Source organism: Rana temporaria, chromosome 5 (assembly GCF_905171775.1).
Source record: "Rana temporaria chromosome 5, aRanTem1.1, whole genome shotgun sequence".
In the NCBI taxonomy this organism is placed as follows: domain Eukaryota; kingdom Metazoa; phylum Chordata; class Amphibia; order Anura; family Ranidae; genus Rana; species Rana temporaria.
Window position 1 is genome coordinate 400,633,989 of NC_053493.1, and position 18,928 is coordinate 400,652,916.

Consider the following 18,928-nt stretch of genomic DNA (forward strand, 5'->3'; position numbering starts at 1 on the left):
GTTTCTTCACCGGGCTTCAGTTACCAGCACCAGCATACCAACTGTGGGCAGCTGCCTGTGACTGCTTTAGATTTCACAGCTGGCTGCTCACTGCGCATGCGCAAGCCACTCATCAATCACTATTTGATCCTGCAGCTTTCAAGGACCCGTGACATGTCTCAGAAAGCTGCAGGGTATGTAGGGGGGCCGAACTGTCAAAACCAGATACCCGCAACCCCCCACCCCCAAATAAAATGTCCCAAATGTTAAGCAGGAGGGGGTGGAGGAGGCGGGAGTGTGGAACTCCCCCTTTTAAGTGAAGTTCCGTTTTTAACAAATAGTCCTATAATGCTATCCACAGGCTCACATAGGACAGCCACCCCAGAGTAGAAAGCAGCCTCTGTACAAAAAAGGAGAAAGGTGCATCCACTTAGTGTAGCATTAAAATCATTCACTTTATTAAAATACAATTGGCAACTCACTGGGTTAACGGATAAAAGGCATATCTCCACAAGAACACCACTGTCTGCCCCACTGATGTCTCTTCCTGCTTGTGCAGCCACCAGGCTTTCTGTAGGTGACTCAGGACTGCTGGAAACCCGAAACAGGAAGTTCCAGTAACCATCCTGGAGTGCACAGGGGAGCAGGTGTGGTCGTGACATCACAAGGGTTGTCCTGTGGATGTGGCTACGCGTTTCAGAGCATCCTGCTTTTTTTTTCTCAGGCCCCTAAAACGTAGTGTGACATAGGAGGGTGCCCTTTTGTGTGACACTTCGGTGAAAATGTTGAAGATTTTAGAAAAGGAAATTTTTCTCTGAAGTCCCGGTGCTAATTTCTTTGCGCTTGCTCTATTCAAGGTACGCCCAGAGGAAAAAATTACTCCAGGTAAGGTAAGTATTTCAAACCTTTTTGTTACTGAAAATGTACAGGGAGTATAGAAAGGAATCGCCCACCTTTAAAAAAAAAAAAAAAAAAAAAATGGAATGAAGACACACAGTTTTTGTTTTATATAGCTGTATTTACTCAGTGCAACTTATAACATCCGAAGTAAAAGATAGAACACCAACATGTCAGCAAATTATTCTAAAACGGAATCACTGAGTTGGAAAAAGATCACCGTCCCCCTCCAAAAAATGACTTGGAGACTCAATCAGCTGTAGCTAATCGCCCTTCTCATCCGCACACACAGTCATTTGACAACCAACTGTAATCTGCTGTGGTCATTTCGATTGCCTCAGCATGGATTTCAGTCCCTGATAGTGCAACGGAAGCAAATGATCAACTATGGTTGGCAAGGCACTGTCACCGGGATTTCTGGGAGAAAGTTGTGGACAGGCACTAGTCAGGAGATGGATACAAAAACATTTCAAAGGCTTTATCAATGCCTAGAAGCATAGTGAAGTCTATTATTAAGAAGTGGAAGGTATTTGGTACAACACAAACACTCTCCCACTGGATCAGTACGTAGCTCCAAACGGGGTAAAAGAGCCAGGAGGAAACTGGTCAGATGCTACCAAAAGGCCTACAGCACCTCTGAAGCAGTTTCAGGAGATTCTGACAAAGAGTGGTCGTTGTATGCATGTGACAACAATATCACAAATTCTTCATAAATGTGGCTTATATGGGAGGGTTGCAAGAAAAAAAGCCTCTCCTCTCAAGAAAGGCCACATGTAATCACCACTGAGCTTTGCCAAAACGCACCTTAAAGCCACACGGAAAAAGGTGTTCTGGTCAGATAAGACTAAAATGTATTTATTTGGTCTCTACACCCAACGATATGTCTGGAGGAAATCCAATACAGCTCACCATCCAAATAGCACGATCCCGACAGTAAAGCATGGAGCTGGTAAAATCCTGTTATGGGTGTACCTCTATGGCAGGGACTGGAGCACTTGTCAGGATATAAGACAAATGGATGTGGCAAAATACTATCAAATTCTTGAGAAAAATCTGCTGCCCTCTGCCAGAAAGTTATCAATGGGAAGAAGGTTTACCTTCCAACATGACAATTACCCAAAGCACACAGCAAAAATGACAGCACAGTGGTCGAAGGAGAAAAAGGTAAATGGCCTAGTCAGAGGCCAGACTTGAACCTCATTTAAAATCTGTGGAATGACTTGTAGACTTCGGTCACCATCAAATTTTAACGGCTTGCCGACCCCCGCAGTTTTACTGAGGCAGGTTGGCTCGGCAGCATTGCCCGATGTGAGTGCCCGGCGGGCGCGATAACCGCTGGGCACCCTCGATCGCTCGTGACAGAGCGAAAACCAGAAGCTGTGTGTATAAACACGCAGCTCCCGGTTCTTTTAGGGGGAGAAATGACTGATCGTCTGTTCATACAAAGTATGAACAGCACTCTGTCATTTTTAGTCAGTCCCATCCCCCCTTCAGTTAGAACACTCTTTAGGGAACATAATTAACCCCTTCCTCGCCACCTAGTGTTAACCCCTTACCTGTTGGTGACATTTTCACATTAATTGGTACATTTTTATAGCACTGATCGCTGTAAAAATGCAAATGGTCCCAAAAATCCAAAAATGTGTCAAAAGTGTCCGTTGTGTCCGCCATAATGTTGTAGTGTCGATAAAAATCGCAGATCGTCGCCATTACTAGTAAAAAAAAAAAAAAAAAAAATATTATTAAAAATGCTATTAAAACTATCCCCTATTTTGTAGACACTATAACTTTTGGGGGGATATTTATTATAACAATAAGTAAAAAAATATTGCTTTTTTGCTCAATTTTTGTTTATAGCGAAAAAAAAAAAAACGCAGAGGTGATAAATTGCCACCAAAAGAAAGCTCTATTTGTGGAAAAAAGGATGTCAATTTTGTTTGGGAGCCACGCTGCATGACCGCACAATTGTCAGTTAAAGCGACAGTGCCGAATCGCAAAAAGTGGCCGGGTCTTTGGCCAGCCAAATGGTCCGGGGCTGAAGTGGTTAAGGGAACTTGAGCAGTTCTGCAAAGAAGAGTGGGCAAATATAGCAAAGTCTAGATGTGCAAAGTTAGTAGAGACAAATCCCAACAGACTAAAGGCTGGAATTAAAGCAAATGGTGGTCCAACCAAATATTGACATAAGGGGGGGTAATTCTTTTTCCAACTCGGTGATTGTTTTTGAGTCTTTGTGAATTTTTTTTTCTGACATGTTGGTGTTATATCTTTCACTTGGATGTTATAGAGTACACTGCATAAATACAACTGGATAAAACAAAAAGGGCGTGTGTCTTTTTTTCAGGCTGCAAAGCAACACAATTTGATTATTTTAAAGGGGGTGGGGTGGGGGTGGCGATTATTTTCTATACCCACTGTATGCATGGCACCAAAAAGGGTTATGGCTAGCCTAGATCCTCTTTACCCACTCTTTTATTAGAATACCATAAATAAAACAAGTACTTATTCCTTTTTCTGCTGGGTCTTTTAGTTCTTCAGAAGTCATTGCATTGTCGAATACCTCCATGAACTGTATACTTTGCTTTTTTCAATTATTTTGACAAACCTGCTTTCTTCATCCAGGACTGGATTGCCTTAGTGAAAGCAGCCGCTGCAGTGGTCAAGAATAAGGCTACAAGCAAACCGAGGACCAGTGTGAACAGCAATAAGGACAAAGAAGAAAGAAAAACACACAAAACGTCTATTAAAAGAGAGGACACTCCAATTAGTAGACCCCTGGAATTTTTTCACAAGGAGGAAGAGCCAACGTCCAGCCAGAAAATAGGTATTTCGTTTTTTTTTAGGTAGAATTTGTGCCTAAGGTGGCCGCTCAATGTGACTGTAGCATTATTTGTGAACAGCTAAATGTTATCACTGTGGTGACTGAGCACAAGGGGCTGCATGCACCCTTTTATAGAGGACATGTGTTTTTTTTTTTATTATTATTATTTATTGAATAGATATATTTATGTTTATTTTAGAGATTTCTCCATCTTAGTTGTACAGTACAGGACACAGGCAAAGTACGCATAGACCCTGAGTGATGCTCTTGTACCTTCAGGTGATTGGACAGTGGCAACGTTTTCGAGGACCCTTGCGTGCAACCCTGCCCTATTCTGTTCTATTTTCCATTTTTGCTGTCCTAAGGTGATGGACCTCTTGTCCCTTGCAGAGAACTCACTCACTGGCATTAAAAGCAGGCGGTTTAAGGGGCGTTTTTAACACTCCTCCAACGCTTATGTAAATGATACTATGGACAGCACACAATGCTCTTCAGACTATCAAAACATGAAGCTTTAGTGTTGCTTCAAAATTGAAACCTGATGTTGAGTCTGGAGGAATTTGAAGCCTTACAACGCCTCTCATTAAAGTCTCTTGTAACGCTCCACAAACGCACTGGCAGGCGTTTGCAGCACGTTAAAAGGAGTTAAAAAAAAAAAAAAAATCATACAGGAGGAATATAATGTCCCACAATGCCCTGTAATGATATAGGAGAGCATAGAGTTTTGCAGTCACTTCCTTCTATGCACTTCTTGTTTGTGCTGCTTGAAGATGGCCAACATGAACTTCTGAGGGTATGATACAGGGCATGAAAATGGAAAATTCCCATTAGAATATCTCTGAGAGACAATTGGATGTACCCAATAGCGCCTGGGTACCCCCTTCTCTTCTTCTTCTGCTCAGCCAATTGCTCATACATCAGCATCATGTGCAGGAGGCCAAACATGAGATAAAAGCATAGTATAGGAATCCATACTTCTGCCACCTTCCCTGCTAATGTAGTATGCACAGGGAACATTCACCATGACAAGCCACACCTCAAATTGTTTCCTGTAATGTTACTTCCCTTTAAAAAAAATCTAGGCTTTTGTGGAGCAGTTTTATCAGGCATCAAATGTGTCAAAACCGCGCACATAGCGTGGGGAGCGTTTTGAAAGTACCAATACTGCTTGTAAAACGCCAGTCTAATGCCTATACTGAAACGCCAATCTAATGCCTATACTGAAGCGCATTAAGGCCAGTCTAATGCCTATACTAAAGCGCAATAAAGTGAAAGTAAACCCTTTTTTTTTTCTTTTTTTTTTTTATTCACCTGCAAGAGAAAGTCATAATGAGCTAGTATGCACAGCATACTAGCTCATTATGTGTCACTTACCTGAGATCGAAGCCCGCCTTGGTCCCGTCCACCGCCGCCACCATGTCCTCTCGTTGCTATTTCCTGTTATCGCTGCTCCGGCGCTGTGATTGGCCGGAGCGGCGATGACGTCACTCTCGCGCATGCGAAAACGGCATTAACCCAGTTAATGCCATTTACAAAAAACGGCACCACTCAGTGCGCCGTAGACAGCGGTGCCCGTTTCTGTGAATATATCTCCTTTAACCCTGTAGGTTAAGGAGATATTTCTTGCACCTACAGGTAAGCCTTAATCTAGGCTTACCTGTAGGTGCAAGTTGCAAGAGTGGGTTTACAACCACTTTTAAACCTCCCTGGCGGTATAATTCTTTCAGATTTTAGGTGCTGAAAGCGGTACCATTATTTTGTATGGAAATTTTGGCGTTTTATATTGTAGGCCTGTAATTCTTAGGAATAACTCACTTAATTTTGTCCAAACAAGAGTCTAGTAAACATCCGGGTATGATAAAGTTTGAAACACAAAATCATAAATTATAATATGATAAATAACTATAAACAATTATAACAAATAATAATGTAATTATAATTCCACCCCGAGCCAGACCCGGGACTACCGCTAGGCAGGTTGAGGCCAGTCTAATGCCTATACTGAAGCGCATTAAGGCCAGTCTAATGCCTATACTGAAGCGCATTAACGCTATAGCAGTGTTTTGTTCGGAGTTAGAAATGTAGTCAAGTGTGAACCAGTTACTATTTTATCTTTGAATTCTTCAACTCTTAAATCATCTTCTCCACTGCTTTCTAATGCCACAGATAGAAGCAGTTCATCCAGGTGGGATCAACCTCAATAGAACTTTGGGAGCTGCTGTACCCAGGTCCCAACTTTGGATTACAGGTCCAGGGCCATGGTCCAAATGTTGTAGAAACCCAACCCTGAACACCCCTTCGGGGGTATACCCATCATGATGGGTGAAGCAGAGACCTTTCAAAATAAGCACTACATTTCAACCACTTCGAGCTTAGTTTTCGGTGGATGACCCAGGCGTTGCATCAGACCACTGATCACACACTTTACCTCTTCCACCTAAAGCCCTTTCAAGGTACTCAGTACCTTCGTCACAAGGATTTGTTACAGGACGGTCTATAGACGGGTTGCCGAGCACTCCTTTACACGCTTACTCTATGTTCCTCCTCATACTCCATGAGTACCCAATGGGACAATGCCCTCAAACAAAGCAAAGGGAGCCACGGCTAAACGCCAGGATGACATTTACTCTTCTAAATGCCTGCAGAACGCTCATCCTCGAAATGTAATGCTTCCCTTGCACTGGAGCAGGAACCTCTTTTAACAGGCTCTGCGTCCAATTATAGCTCTAAGGCATGCAACAAGTGACCTACCTGACAAAAACAGCATTCTCTGCATCCATGTCACAGTTCCTCAGATAATGACCTTAATGCAGTTATCGTTGTCTGGGGCTACCAAATGCCATGCCCTTTCCCCAGTTATTTATTCTCTACCTGAGTTGGATCCTAATATGCCTGTTCCAGACAGGGAATGAGAAGGATCCAAAGGCAGTGTTAGAGGCGACTGCAGAAGATTTTTCTACCCTGCATCCTTTTCATCTGAATCATGAGCTTCATGCAACATGTTTTCAAATGTGGATAAGCTCACTTCTGCTATCCTCGCACCACTTCTTTTCCTTCTTAGAACTCGGGCATCCAAGCCACAAGTTATCTAGATGACCTTCTCTTGAGTTTGAGCTAGAGACCGCGCTGGACCAATGTAATGGTTTGTGATAGATATTGGATGGTGCTGTGGAGATATGGGCTGCTACCCTGCTGGTACGACAGCTGCATAGTTTTTTTTTTTTTTTTCTGTTATATTTATACATTTATATATAATGTTGGTGTTTATGAATTGCTTTATCATCCTGTGTACACATAGATTATTATAGTTTATTATTATTATTATTATTATTATTATTATTATCATTAATATTTATAAGATGTTCATTTGTATTTTGTACTTTCATGCTTTACACATATTGACTTTAACAGGCACTACATATGTTTTGTTCACTCGATCTTACCCCATGTAATTTTAGTGTGTGTGTGTGTGTCTGTGTGTGTGTGTGTATATACAGTACAGACCAAAAGTTTGGACACACCTTCTCATTTAAAGAGTTTTCTTTATTTTCATGACTATGAAAATTGTAGATTCACACTGAAGGCATCAAAACTAAATATAAAAATAAATAAAATATATTTCATATTCTAGGCTCTTCAAAGTAGCCACCTTTTGCTTTGATTACTGCTTGGCACACTCTTGGCATTCTCTTGATGAGCTTCAAGAGGTAGTCACCTGGCGCAGCACCCCATCACTCTCCTTCTTGGTCAAATAGCCCTTACACAGCCTGGAGGTGTGTTTGGGGTCATTGTCCTGATGGATGGAATAGCATGCCGCTGCAAGATGCTGTGGTAGCCATGCTGGTTCAGTATGCCTTCAATTTTGAATAAATCCCCAACAGTGTCACCAGCAAAGCACCCCCACACCATCACACCTCCTCCTCCATGCTTCACGGTGGGAACCAGGCATGTAGAGTCCATCCGTTCACCTTTTCTGCGTCGCACAAAGACACGGGGGTTGGAACCAAAGATCTCAAGTTTGGACTCATCAGACCAAAGCACAGATTTCCACTGGTCTAATGTCCATTCCTTGTGTTCTTTAGCCCAAACAAGTCTCTTCTGCTTGTTGCCTTTCTTTAGCAGTGGTTTCCTAGCAGATATTCTACCATGAAGGCCTGATTCACACAGTCTCCTCTTACCAGTTCTAGAGATGTGTCTGCTGCAAAAGGTGGCTACTTTTGAAGAACCTAGAATATGAAATATATTTTCAGTTGTTTCACACTTTTTTGTTATGTATAATTCCACATGTGTTAATTCATAGTTTTGATGCCTTCAGTGTGAATCTACAATTTTCATAGTCATGAAAATAATGAAAACTCTTTGAATGAGAAGGTGTGTCCAAACTTTTGGTCTGTACTGTATATATGTGTATATATATATGTGTGTGTGTGTGTGTGTGTGTGTATGTATGTATGTATGTATGTGTATATATGTGTGTGTGTGTGTGTGTGTGTGTGTGTGTGTATATATATATATATATATATATATATATATATATATATATATGTGTGTGTGTGTGTGTGTGTGTGTGTGTGTGTGTGTGTATATATTATATATTACAGCGGGTAAAATAAGTATTGAACAATCACCGTTTTTCTAGGTAAATATACTGTACTTCTTCTAAAGGTGCTATACAAGTTCAGACATCCTGTAACCAAAAGTTTTTTGCTTTTACCCATCATGAGATGTTTCTTGTGTGACACCTTGATAATGAGACACCTTTTTATAGGCCATCCTGCGAGACTGAACCAGCTGATATTATATTATTTGGACAAGCGACAGGATTGCTTTATAATTACTGATTGATTTCAGCTGGTATCTGAGCGTTCCATGCCTTCCAATACCTTTTCCCTGTGCCATTCCATTTTATTACACATAACTTAATGTCTGAACTGATTTGGTTTGGTTTCTTTGTATGTATATATTGCATGGATTGTTACCAACATGTGGTGAAAATTTTATGTCACTAGCACCTTTCGAAATATATTTACCTAGAAAAATGGTAACATCTTCAATAATTATTTTACCGCTGTATATATTTTCTTGTTCTAATCTATATATATTATTTTCGGCTCTAGAGTAACGCCTATATAAAAAATATTGATTATACCTTATCTATGTCTGTGTTTGCATGTTGGCACTGAAGAAGGGGGAGATACTTCCCTCGAAATGTGTTGGCTCTATCTGTGCATGTTTTACCTCCAATAAACGATTATATTTTTCGTCAAGAGTTTCCTTATTCTGGACAATGGGCGCGCCTCTCTTCTTACCCAAGACTTAACAGTAGGGAGTTCTTTCCAATCACCGAAAAGTGATAAAAACCAATGTCAGTTTTTCTGGCTGGGGAGGAGTGTTTCGTTCCGTATGGTCCAGGAAACATTGTCACCTGTGGAAGCCAAGCTCCTCCTCATCAACATCTTGAAGTTCAAAGCAAAATTAATGGCTCTGTAACACTGGACCCCCCTTTTGTAGAGCAGAGCAGCAGACATAGCAGTAGCTGTGGCCTATATCAATCATTAACGGGGCACTAGGGGTCATGCAGCCTTGATGGAAGAAAGACAGGTAATCTCATGTCCAACGATCTCTGTGGTCCACATTTAGGAATGGACATCTGGTTAGCGTATTACCTTAGCTGCCACTGCCTAAATACAGAGGAATGGGCCCCTCACCTAAGCATCTTCAATCTGATATTTCAGAAATAGGGGACCACTTGCAGACATTCTAGCCTCCAGACTCACCTCCGTTTGTGACTAGGATCAAGAATCCTCTAGCGTTTGGCTTTGGATGCACTGGTAATTCTCTGGTTTCATCTCAGGCTATGCCTTGCCCACAGTGTGATATCTACCTTGTCTGCTCAAAAAGATAAAACAAGAGAGAAAGACTGCGCATTGCACCAAATTGGCCCAGAAAAACCTGGTACACAGACATACTTGCACTTTAAGCAGATGACCCATGGCCTCCTCCCAACCTGCCAGATCTGCTGTCTTTTGTGCACTCTATTCCATCCTGCTTCTCAATCTCTGGCTTTAATGGCATGGCTGTTTAAACTCCGGTCTTAAAATGATCCTAAAGTAATATTTTTGGAGGCTAAAATAAAAAAGGTGTTATACTTACCTGCTTTATGCAGAGATGGTGTACAAAGCGGTTCCTTGCCTCCTCTTTGGAAGTTTCCCGCCAACGTTGTCCGCTTCTCTCCTGCCTCCTTAGTAAGTCGGGTACTATGGAGGCACCTGTGCGCATGCACCCCCGACCTGGGTAAGCCATGCCCCTGCACCCTCCTCACAGGATTTTAACGGACAGCAGAGGGAGCCCATGGTTCCCACTGCTCTTGGTGTCCCCTGCAAGACCCGTGAAATTTATTTAGAGGGACACAAAGTAATGAAAATTTTTAGCATGGCAAAATGTATTCAATGTTTATGCTTTTTCCTTGTCTTTAAACCACAGGGACAGAATGTGAGGTGACATTTCCCTAATGGGTTTTACAGATAGCAAGGGAATGGTATCTATCCCTTCCACACTCTCCATGAAGTTACTCTTTAATACGACTTATTGTGTTTTTTTTTTGTTTTTGTTTTTTACAGTAGCTATGGCTCGCTAACAGAATATTCTTCTTATGTCTTGAAACTAGAAATTCCATTGGGAGAGGTCTCAAAGTTGCCCACTCAGCAGAGAGTTGAAGATCTGATTCTTAAAAGAAAATTGAGCCAGACTACCACCTTCCAAGCAAAACGTGCCCGACTAAATAAAATAACAGGTATTTCTGCCGCTGTGTCTCTGCCATTCTTGTTCTCCTGCCACGCTGTCTCTCCCTGCACTCTCCTGTCCGTGTGTCTGCCTTCCTGGCTCCCCCCTCTCTCTCTGTCCTTTTTCCTAGCTCTGCCGTCTCTCTCTGTCATCCTTCCTAGTTCTGCCGTCTCTCTCTCTGTCGTCCTTCCTAGTTCTGCCGTCTCTCTCTGTCGTCCTTCCTAGTTCTGCCGTCTCTCTCTGTCGTCCTTCCTAGTTCTGCCATCTCTCTCTGTCGTCCTTCCTAGTTCTGCCATCTCTCTCTGTCGTCCTTCCGTCTCTCTCTGTCGTCCTTCCTAGCTCTGCTGTCTCTCTGTCGTCCTTCCTAGCTCTGCTGTCTCTCTGTCGTCCTTCCTAGCTCTGCCGTCTCTCTGTCATCCTTCCTAGCTCTGCCGTCCTTCCTAGCTCTGCCGTCTCTCTCGTCCATCCTAGCTCTGCCGTCTCTCTCTGTCGTCCTTCCTAGCTTTGCCGTCTATCTCTCTGTCGTCCTTCATAGCTCTGCCGTCCTTCATAGCTCTGCCGCCTCTATCTGTCGTCCTTCCTAGCTCACCCGTCTCTCTCTGTCATCCTTCCTAGCTCACCCGTCTCTCTCTGTCGTCCTTCCTAAATCACCTGTCTCTCGCTGTTGTCCTTCCTAGCTCACCCGTCTCTCGCTGTTGTTGTCCTTCCTAGCTCACCCCGGTGTATCCCCCCCCTCTCTCTCTCCCCCCCCCCCTCTCTCTCCCCCTGTCCCATTCACTTATTTTATAAATACTGTATACCCCATAGAGTTATGATCAAGTTACCATACTGATGCTGCTAAATTTTCCTGGAACATTTAGACGTCAATGACCTGAGTTCACAAAATAAAAATGTAAGAAAACCCTAACTATATACTGTATACAGTATGCTTAAAAATGTTCCCTCCCACCTTCTCCTACCTATCCTTCTTAATCTGTATAAAGAAGATCTATATACTTACCTAATAGTAATTCACTCCGAGACAAACGCGTGATCCCCAGGCTCCGTGCAAAGGAATGTTTGGCAACCGCTCTGAATTCTGGGAACCGTGACATCACCCATAGACTCCCTTAGTCCTCCTCTTCCCTGCAGCAGCTGCTCATTAACACAGGGGAGTCGGAGCTGTGCGATCACATGACCAGCCTAAAGCGGTTGAAAAATATATTTTTTTGTATAGGTTAGGCAAAATAGGTAGGAGAGTCGGAGAGGGAAACATAGTTAGGTTTTTCTTCTACTTCATTTGACGCCTAGTGCTGAAGCCCCACGACTTTAAATATTTGGTTTATAATGTAGAAAATACACATTTAGTCACATGTCCCTTCCTGTTACTTGCATAATTGCATTTCTTTTCTTTGAATAGATTTATAATCTATCTTTCTTCGTTGTTAAGGTTTATTGGCATCCAAAGCTGTTGTATTGGATATTGCAGAAAAGAAGGCACAAGCCACTGAAAAGCCATCAAAGCTGCAGGAGGTATGAAATTGGGAAAGTGTCATTCTTTTACAAGATCCCAGCAGGGACCTACATCAGGGCTGTAACTTACTCAAGCTAAAGCTAAAACTAGTGCCTGTTCTGCTGCAAAACTTTTCAACTGCACAAGGGGAAGGCAGTGTTATTTAGCTGTCTTTGTGTTGTCCAGACTCTTGTTATCTATCTTGTACTGCTTTTGTTTAAAAGGGGTTCCCACCTTTAGGACTTGGTTTCCTGCACTATTAACTAAATGGTGAGTCCACACACACACACAAGTAGTAATTCAGTTTTGCATAGACCCTGGTTCCTCTCAGGGTCTCTGGCAGGGAGGTCTCTGCACCTAAATTCCCAGCTCCACCCACCTGCTACAGCCACTATTTTTATTTAGTGATCACTGATAAATTAGGCCACGTTTTAGGTTGTGCAAAATATTGGAGTGATTATATCATAAACATATTAAGACTCTAAGGATCCATGTACACTAGGAGCAGAAAAATGCCAGAAGCTCTGGTGGAAAAAGCGGCGTAAAAAATGCACAAGTTTAGGAGAGTTTATGGGCATTTGCTTTTTTTTTTTACTTTTTTTTTCAAAAAATTTCCCTCTGCTAATTTTTCACTATAATCAATGTACACATGAAAACGCAGAACACCCCTAAACAACACATTTAGGCGTGTTTGAGCATTTGACTCCTCCCAAAAAGGCACTTGTCATGTTGTTTTTTTTCCTTACATTTTTTGGCCTCTAAATGTTCATAGACTCGGAGGATGATACTCGGAGGCAGTGTTTTTTAATATTTAAAGTTTTTATTGAAGAATTTTCCAATACAATGTCATAAAAGAACAGTGGTATGTAAACAATTAAAACGCTCTAGCTATTCCAGACAGCTGTATAGAGTCCAGAGAGCAAGTCTCCCGTCTAACCATACCCAAAGAAACTCTCAGTTCAGCCCCCCTAAAATAAACATGCCGTGGAAGGAGATTTAAGCTTGTGACTATTCCAAAGGCGCCCTACCCACTCCCGCTAAGCCATGTGGTGCCCCCGACCCCCCGCTCCCCGGACGCCCCTATTAGGGATCATGCTGCGTCCTGAGAGCCGGGGCCCCAGGCCCCACACCGCCACCGACCTGCAGCCGCCAAAACGCCCTCTTGCTAAAGCTTGCCCGTTCCGGGTCAAACAGTATCGAGTGGAGCTTCGAAACTAGCATTGCAAAGAACCAGTTTGCAGTCCAGACCACCAAGAGAGGTGTCAGAGAGGTAAGGGAGAGAGAAACGTGGTAGAGAGAGAGAGAGGAGAAGGGTAGAGAGGCTCAATCAGACAGTGAGTGGAGTGGACTCGCTACCAGGCGGCATCCCAGGGATGAGCGACACCTTGCAATAGGTAGCCCAGGGTTCCCAAATAAACCTAAATTTATCCACCTGATCCTCCCGCTTAGCTACAATTTGTTCCTGGGACATGATCCAGGATACTTTTCTTTTAAACATCATGAAGGAAACTGAGGTTTTCTTCCAGGCTTTGGCCACGGTCATTTTGGCCCCCAAAAGAATAAAAGTGCTCAAAATCCGGGAATGTTTAGGAAGGCCTGGGATGCATTGGTTCAGCAGGGCCACATTAGGCTGCGGGGTTACCACTATCCCCATTAAGGATCCGATGGTGCGAAACACCCTTTTCCAGAATGATCTAACGCGGGGGCAGGACCACCAGGTATGTACTAAATTACCTTCCAATTCGCATCCCCGAAAGCACAGTGGAGAGGACCCCGGGAACATTCTTGCCAGCCTGGCGGGGACGTAGTACCACCGGAACATTAGTTTAAGACTAGCTTCTATGAGACACACATTTAGAATACCTTTATACGCTTGCTTCGAGGCGCGGAGCCACACCTCCGTGTTCCATGTGGTGTTCAGGTCCTCCTCCCAGGCCCTTGCATACGAGGGTTTATCGGTTCTGGTCATTAGTGCTATATATATCAGTGATATCCCACCCCTCTGATCCCTGGAGTTCGCACACCAGTGTTCATATGGAGTTATAGTTGGGGGCACTGATTTATCCGTCCATGTAGAGCGGAGAAAGTGGGAGATCTGGGAGAACCTAAAGGTTTCACCGTCGGGCATGTCGAGTTGAGATTTGCAATGTAAAAGGGAAAGTGGGCCCGCTGGGGAGAGAAAGTGTCCTATCCTATACAAGCCTTTATCCGTCCACCACCTAAAAGCCCTGATATCCATCCCCGGTGGAAAGTCAGGGTTATGAAATAGATGCGAGAGAGGTGTCAAGGGTGATATCAGGGTGCCAATGGAGAATAGTTTGGTATAAAGTGCTACAGAGTGGGAGAGCGTGGGAGATAAAATGGCTGGTCTGCGTTTGGAGTCGCACCCCAACACATAGTCAATGGTATGCGTAGGGATAGCTTGACGTTCCATCGCAAGCCAGTCAGGCTTAGGGCCCCGGAAGAACGTCGTCGAAATTTGTGTCATTTGTGCCGCTCGATAATATCCCCAAAAGTTAGGAAGCCCTAGACCACCGTGGGTCTTTAACCGAAAGAGGACGCTCGAGGGACACCTATATCCCTTTTTCCCCCAAATGAACCGGACAACCTCCGCCTGGAATTTAGTGAGAAACTGTTTCTTCACCGGGATCGGGAGGGCACGGAACAAATACAGCAGACGTGGCAAGAGGGTCATTTTCACCGCAGTCACCCTACCCAGCCAAGACAAGCCACACTTGGCCCATCTCTCGAGGTCCCCCCTGCACTTACTGATCGTATGAGGATAGTTCGCCTTAAAAAGGCCCGTATAATCCGGTGTCAGTTTGATGCCTAAATATGGAATCTGAGCTGGAGCCCAAGGAAAAATGAAGTTCCCGGAGAGCTGTTTGAGCAGGAGCGGGGGGACGGAGACATTCATAGCCAGGGATTTTCCCAAATTGACCCGCAAACCCGAAATCTCACTGAATTCCCGTAATGTCTTAAGAATGATTGGGGTGGAGAGCAGGGGAGAAGTAACGAAGAGCAAGAGGTCATCGGCGTACAGTGCACATTTGTGCTCCCTAGGCCCGCATGTTACCCCTTTGATGTCAGGATTTGACCTCAACGCTACCGCTAGAGTCTCAATAGCTATTGCAAAGAGGAGAGGGGAGAGAGGACACCCCTGTCTAGTTCCCCTGCCTATCTGGAAGGAGTCCGAATATCTGCCCATTAACCGTACCTGTGCTGTGGGGCTCGCATACAGTGATCCAATGAGGTTAAGGAAGCTAGGCCCAAAGCCCCACCTTCCCAGTACCCCCGTCAAATACCCCCAATCAATAGAGTCAAAGGCCTTATGTAAGTCAATAGATAGCAGGTAGCCCTCCTGTGACGCCCCCCCATCCCAATGTGCTCTAAGGAGGGAGATGACATCAATAGCCCGTCTGATCTGGTCCGTCCCCTGTCTCCCCGGGATGAAGCCCACCTGATCTTTGTGGATATAGGAAGGTATGAAGCTGGCCAATCTGTTCGCTAACATTTTTGTCATTATCTTAATGTCATTGTTTATCAGGGAAATCGGCCGATAGTTACACACCTCGCTAGGGTCTTTATCTGGTTTCGGAATGACCGATATATAGGCGGAGTTTAGATCAGTATCCAATCGGGCTCCATCCCGGAGAGAGTTGAACAGTCGCGTCAGGTGTGGTGCTAGGCATTCCCCAAATTTTTTGTAGTAACCGGTGGAAAAGCCATCCGGTCCCGGTGAAGAACCCAGCTTGAGCGCCTTAATAGTAGACATAACCTCCTCCTGGGTAAAAGGGGCTTCCATGATATCCCTGTGGTCCCTAGTAAGAGATGGTAATTGGAGTCCGTCAAGGAATTCCCCCCTCCTCGGGCTGGGAGACGCCCCAGCTGGGCTGTACAGGTCTGCGTAAAAACGCAGAAAGGAGTGCATTATCTTAGTAGGGTTCTGAGTCAGGTCCCCTGTGGGCTCCCGGATTTTAGGGAAGGCCAAAGACCTCTGTTTGGGACTTAGTTTAGTGGCCAGACGAGACCCCATCCTATCATTTTGGGAGTAGAATTTTGCCCCGGACCACCGAAGATGCTGCTCCGCTGCCGTTGTGAGGGAGAGGTTAAGAAGCGCGCGGGCTTCGTCCAGTCGTGCCAGTGTCTCGGGCGTAGGTTGGCGTTTGTGTGCTTTTTGCAGTGTACGGAAGTCTTCCGTAAGCTTAAGATTGTCCGCCCTGTGTTCCCGTCTAAGTTTAGCGGTCAATTGGATCACTTTTCCCCTGATGACCGTCTTGTGCGCAGCCCAAACCGTGGCCGGAGACACTTCACCTGTGGCGTTAATATGGAAATATTCCCTGATGGCCTCCTCTAATAACGAGCAATGCATAGGGTCGCTTAAAAGCGATTCCCTCAGTCGCCAGCGAGGCGGATTCTTAGAGCCCTGTGGCCTCCGTGTAACCAGAGTCACCATGGAGTGGTCCGAGAGGGGGGAGTCGACGATTTTTGCGGTACATAGCAAAGGAATTGCCGTGGCCTGTGTGAATATGTGGTCTATCCTGGCATAGGAGTTGTGGGGGGCAGAAAAGTGTGTGTAGTCCTTTGCGCGCGGGTTGGCCTCCCGCCAGATGTCTATAAGTCCTGCAGTGTGTAGGAGCTTGGCTATTTTGCTGCTCTGTTTGGAGGGTCGTTTAGGTTTCGTCGTGCCGTTGGCTGACTTATCCAGCGAAAAGTCAAACGCTGTGTTAGAGTCTCCCCCCATAAACACCGTGCCCCTAAAATGCGGTTGCAGTTTGTGTAATAACGCTTCAAAAAAGAATCTTTGTCCCTTATTAGGAGTGTAGTAAGAGACAAAAGTGTATAGTTCCCCATCTATATGTCCTGAGATAAGGACGTAGCGTCCCTGTGGGTCAATTATCGATTCTACCAGGGACAAATTAATGTGTCTAGCGAAGCAGATGGCCACCCCCTTAGTTTTGTTATCTGCTGAGGAGAGAAAAAATTGAGGATAGCGGTGGTGTAGGAACGTAGGTCTGTAGGAGGATGGGAAATGCGTCTCCTGCAGCAGAAGTACATCTGCGTGCATAGAGTGATATAATTGAAAGAGCTTCCTGCGTTTCACCGGAGAATTTATGCCCTGCGTGTTATGGGAGATCAGCTTGAGCGTTGGTGGGGGAGAGTGTGCATCAGCCATGGATCAGAGGTGTGTGAGCTATCCCAGAGAATATTGGCCTACCTTTATCCCGTAGGGCCAATGAGCCGTTGAGGACTTGTCTGCTGAGCACCCGTGACCAGTCGACTGGTATGGAGGACCGGAACCCATTACGATGCCTGGGAGAACTCCACTGTTGATGCTGAGAGAGTAGAAGCGAAAGAGATGAAAAAGAGAGAAGGGGGGAAAGAAACAGTGTCATTACATAGCAGTAGCATATCAAATTATAGCCCAAAAAGAGCAACCAGTATGTAACATGAAACTTGGGGTCCCCTGACCCCTCCCCACCCAGGGGTGAAAAGGGCAAGCCTGCCCCCACCCCAATAGCCCTAGAGAGCCGGTAAATCCCTAAGATCGGGAAACCGGATACGGATCTGGCTACACCAGCGGTGTTCCTGATCCAATGGAGGTGCACTGAGCCCACCGCGACCAATTCACCTTTAAACCATAGCAGAGGGCTATCCTAGAGCCCATGATACCCTGAGTCTGAACGCCCCTCCCAGACAAGTAAAGGCCCTACAGAGCCCCTAAACCAGTTAGAAAAATATAAACATAAACAGGGGAGAGTTTAGGAAAAAGAACCTGAGCCTCCCTAGCCGGCCCCCCCTACCCCCCTCCTGGGGAACCGGTAAATCCCTCTCATGTGTAATATGAACGCTAGGCATACAACAATCCAAAATTAGCGCCCCCCTTCCCCCTCCCCAACCACTGTGAACTACCTCCAAACGCCCACCCCTCTCCCAGGAATGGCTGAAGTACATGCCAACAAGTGTATATAAAGAACAAAAAGGAAACAGGAACCAAGTTTAACTGAGTAAAGAGTGCTGTTCCCCCGTGAACACCGGTGATCCTAGACCTCCTCCCCCCCTCCCCCAATTAGTCCCAGTCAGGTACCCCAAGTCCAAAAAAGATATTTGGATCTTAATAGCCATAAAAACTCTGAAAAAAAAAAAAAAAAAAAAAAAAAAAAAAAAAAAAAGTCATTAATGCAAAAAGGGAAAAGAAAAAGTTTTCAACTAGTTTTACAAGGCCGCATTAATGCCCCCGGGCCATTAAAGGGTACCATCCGTTTTCAGTGAGGCAAAGACTGATTCACCAGGGGGAGACAGAGGAACCCCATCCTGTCCCGGACGGGGTATGTCTTCAGAGGCCGGAGTCGCCGTCGGTTAAAGCTGACCTCGGGGAAATGCTCTCATGTTTGACAGTTCTCTTTGGAACGCTTATGGTTCTGTGTCAGCCAGGTTTGCTGCAGCGGACTTGCCGGCGGAGGCCTCTTCGTGGAACCGGGAGCCCCCCGACTGTTTTGTGGGTTCTGATGTTCCAGGGTGATCAGACCCAGCTGGGTTAGCAGGCGCTCTCCTTCTGGAAATGATGAGAAGCCAAAACTTTTGTTTCTGTATGAAAAGTTCACACGGAGCGGGAAGGACCACCTGTAAGTTATTTCTCGTCCCATAAGGACCTGCAGCAGTGGCTTGAGAGCTCGCCTCTTCTGTACTGTGTAGGGAGACAGGTCCGCGAAGATTTGAATTTTGTGACCATTTAAAGAGAGAGTGTCCGCGCGCCTAGCCCTTTTCATCACCTCCTCTTTTACTGCATAGAAGTGCGGTTTCACTATAATGTCCCTGGGGAGTCCATCCGATCGGGGGGCTTGCAAAGCCCTGTGAGCTCTATCCAGCTCCAGACGGTGCTCCGCAATATCCGGAATGAGGCTTTTAATGAGTGTTTTAATCGCCAGGTGCACCTCCTTGTCTGACTCCGGGACCCC

The 18,928-nt window shown here is 45.0% G+C and overlaps 1 protein-coding gene across 3 annotated transcripts in view; it reads left to right on the top strand.

Moving 5' to 3' along the window:
* The window catches only part of PHF20L1 (PHD finger protein 20 like 1), a 199,330-nt gene that overhangs the window by 64,157 nt on the left and 116,245 nt on the right, over nucleotides 1–18,928 (top strand). For all 3 annotated transcript variants that reach the window (XM_040354986.1, XM_040354988.1, XM_040354987.1), the window contains 3 exons: nucleotides 3,496–3,697; nucleotides 10,362–10,487; nucleotides 11,907–11,989. In XM_040354986.1, coding sequence (XP_040210920.1) covers nucleotides 3,496–3,697; nucleotides 10,362–10,487; nucleotides 11,907–11,989 — 411 coding nt within the window. The remainder of the gene's footprint in view (nucleotides 1–3,495; nucleotides 3,698–10,361; nucleotides 10,488–11,906; nucleotides 11,990–18,928) is intronic.